At 50.0% G+C, this 2491-nt stretch overlaps 1 protein-coding gene across 1 annotated transcript in view; it reads left to right on the top strand.

Annotated features, from left to right (window-relative positions):
• Positions 1 to 1045: 1045 nt before the first annotated feature.
• The window catches only part of ARHGAP8 (Rho GTPase activating protein 8), a 52891-nt gene continuing 51445 nt past the window's right edge, over positions 1046 to 2491 (top strand). Inside the window, exon 1 of the mRNA XM_006866897.1 lies at positions 1046 to 1082. Within this exon, the coding sequence (XP_006866959.1) occupies positions 1046 to 1082 (37 nt within the window). The remainder of the gene's footprint in view (positions 1083 to 2491) is intronic.

Genomic DNA, 2491 nt, shown 5'->3' with positions numbered 1-2491 from the left:
CATTATGAGGATGACACAGGACCGGGCAGTGTTCTGTTCTGTTGGAACCCACTCAACAGCGCCTAACAACAATAGCAAATACACTACTGTATAATGCATCCCTAATTTCCTGAGGTGGGGAGACAGCTCAGAATTCATTCATTTTAACATTGCAAATAGACTTCAGGCCTTGGAGTGAGGGGCTTATTTAGAGGTCCGCAGATGGCAGCAGGGAAGGGAACTAGGAAACCTTGGACCTTGGCTTCTCTGATGGATTTGCTCCACTCAGCATCTCTGTTCTTCCTCCTGCTCAGCAAGAGACATTGGTCCCACCAGACAGTGCCGGGCCGGGCTGTGTTCCTTGTGTCCTGGGCACTGGGCAGAATATTCTGGAGGGCACTGAGGTGGGTGTGAGTGGATGGACCGGGTCTCTTACAGGGTATGCATGCAGGCTGGTGTCCACTTCATGAAAGATGGACGGACAGAAGGGGAGTATGCAGAAGTAACGGTTTTGGCATGGGATTGTTGGAGATCTCTCTCCTCTTACAAACAGCTCCTCCAGTGTTGTCTTATCGCGTTGCCATTTAGAAAGGAACTGGCGAGCAGAGGGAGGTCACCATGGAGATTGTGTTATCTCCCCAGAGCAGAGACGCCAGGATCAAGAGAACGCTGCCCCCTATGGGGTCTCGATGAACATGTCATCGGTGCAGCCCAGTGTCACTGTAGAGAGGACAAGGGTCTCTGAGAGGCAGGGTTGTGTGGTGTCCCATGGAAGAAGTCAGTGGGTACACTGTGTGTATCCACCGGTGAGCCAGGGTCTCCTGAGGTTCCAACCCACCAGCCGCTCCGAGGGGGAAAGACGCAACACTTGACTTCCATTAACCCTGTCCTTTAGGGTCACTGTGGGCAGTGGATCAGGGTGGCCACCTGAGAGCATCCCCTTAACCCTCAAACCCCGTGACTTGTGTGTTTAATTCCTTGGGCTTCCCCCTCAGGTGTCAGAAAGACCCCCAGCGCCCTCCACACACATTCAGGATCTGAGGAGTGGCATTGGTCAGCACGAGCCATGTCGGGCCTGGACTTTGAGGAGCTGGCCGAGATCGGTAAGCACACACTGTCCTCTCTCCCTCTCCCTCTCTCCTCCTGGGAGGCAGAGATCCTTGTTGTACTTTATTTTTTAAATAGATGGTGCATTCATGTGGTTTCAAAAATATCACCCTGAGACATCACCCTTCCACCCATACTGCTGTCTGGATCCTGCTGTGTACCCCCTTTCTCCACTGTTGTTGTTAGGTACCATCGAGTCGGTACCAACTCACAGCGACCTGATTCACAGTAGAACGAAACACTGCCCAATCCTGGGCCAACCTCACTACTGTTGCCATGCTTGAGTCCATCGACACTGCCACTTGGCCAGTCCATCCCATTGGGGGTCTTCCTCTTTTTCTCTGACCCTCCACCTTACTAAACATGATATCCTTCTCCAGGGACTGCTCCCTCCTGACAATATGTCCAAAGTATGAGAGACGAAGTTTGGCCATCTTGGCCTCCAAGGAGCACTCTGGCTGCATTTCTTCCAACACAGATCTGTTGGTTCTTTTGGCAGCCCAGGGCACTTTCAATATTCTCAGGGATGGAATTGTGGTCCTCAAAATAAGTGTTGGAATTTTAACCATATTTCTGTAGAAAGGGACCCTGGTGGCTCAATGGTTAAGTGTCTGGCTGCTACCCAAAAAGTTGGTGGTTCAAACCCAACAGCTGCTCCGTGGAGAAAGGGCTAGTAATCTGCCTGTGAAGATGACAGCCTGTGAAACCCTGTGGGTGAGTGTCCCGTCTCATGGGATTGGTATGCACTGGAGGTGACTGGATGGACTCTAACGACAGCATACCGGCAGATGGGATTCCGTGTGGAAACAGCGTTTTCTGTGTTTGGTTAATGAGACTATGGCATTGCAGGGAGGTCATAAACCTCATCACTTCTGAGTTCTAAGGAAGCAGCAGAGACACAGAGGAGCCCTAGTGTGGGTTGTAGGGTCAGCACTGGGCTGCTAGCCACAAGGTTGGCAATTCAAACCCTATACAGGGTCACTATGAGTCGGTTCTGATTCAACGATACTTATAACAACAGTACACACAGAGACAAGTAAGCGGGGAGAGAGATGGCACAGAACGGTCACCAAGGAACCAAGGGCTGCCAGGTACAAGAAGCACAGGAGTGCCTGTCCCAAGCCGTGGCCCTTTCAGTGGCTTTATATACATGCAGACCCTGCACAGTGAACCTGGAAGATGAGAAGAATCGATGCCTTTGAATGATGATATTGTTGCAATCAAGATGTATTGCTCATTACTGGTGATTGGAATGCAAAAGTAGGGAGCAAAGAGGAAAGACCAGTAGTTGGAAAATTTGGACTTGGTGATAGAAATGATACTGGAGAACGAATGATAGATTTCTGCAAGACAAATGATTTGTTTATTTCAAATACCTTCTTTAGACAGCATAAGAGACGACTAT

Source organism: Chrysochloris asiatica, unplaced genomic scaffold (assembly GCF_000296735.1).
Source record: "Chrysochloris asiatica unplaced genomic scaffold, ChrAsi1.0 scaffold00097, whole genome shotgun sequence".
NCBI classification, from domain to species: domain Eukaryota; kingdom Metazoa; phylum Chordata; class Mammalia; order Afrosoricida; family Chrysochloridae; genus Chrysochloris; species Chrysochloris asiatica.
Note: the sequence above shows the minus strand (reverse complement) of the source record. Positions and strands in the feature narration are given on the sequence as shown.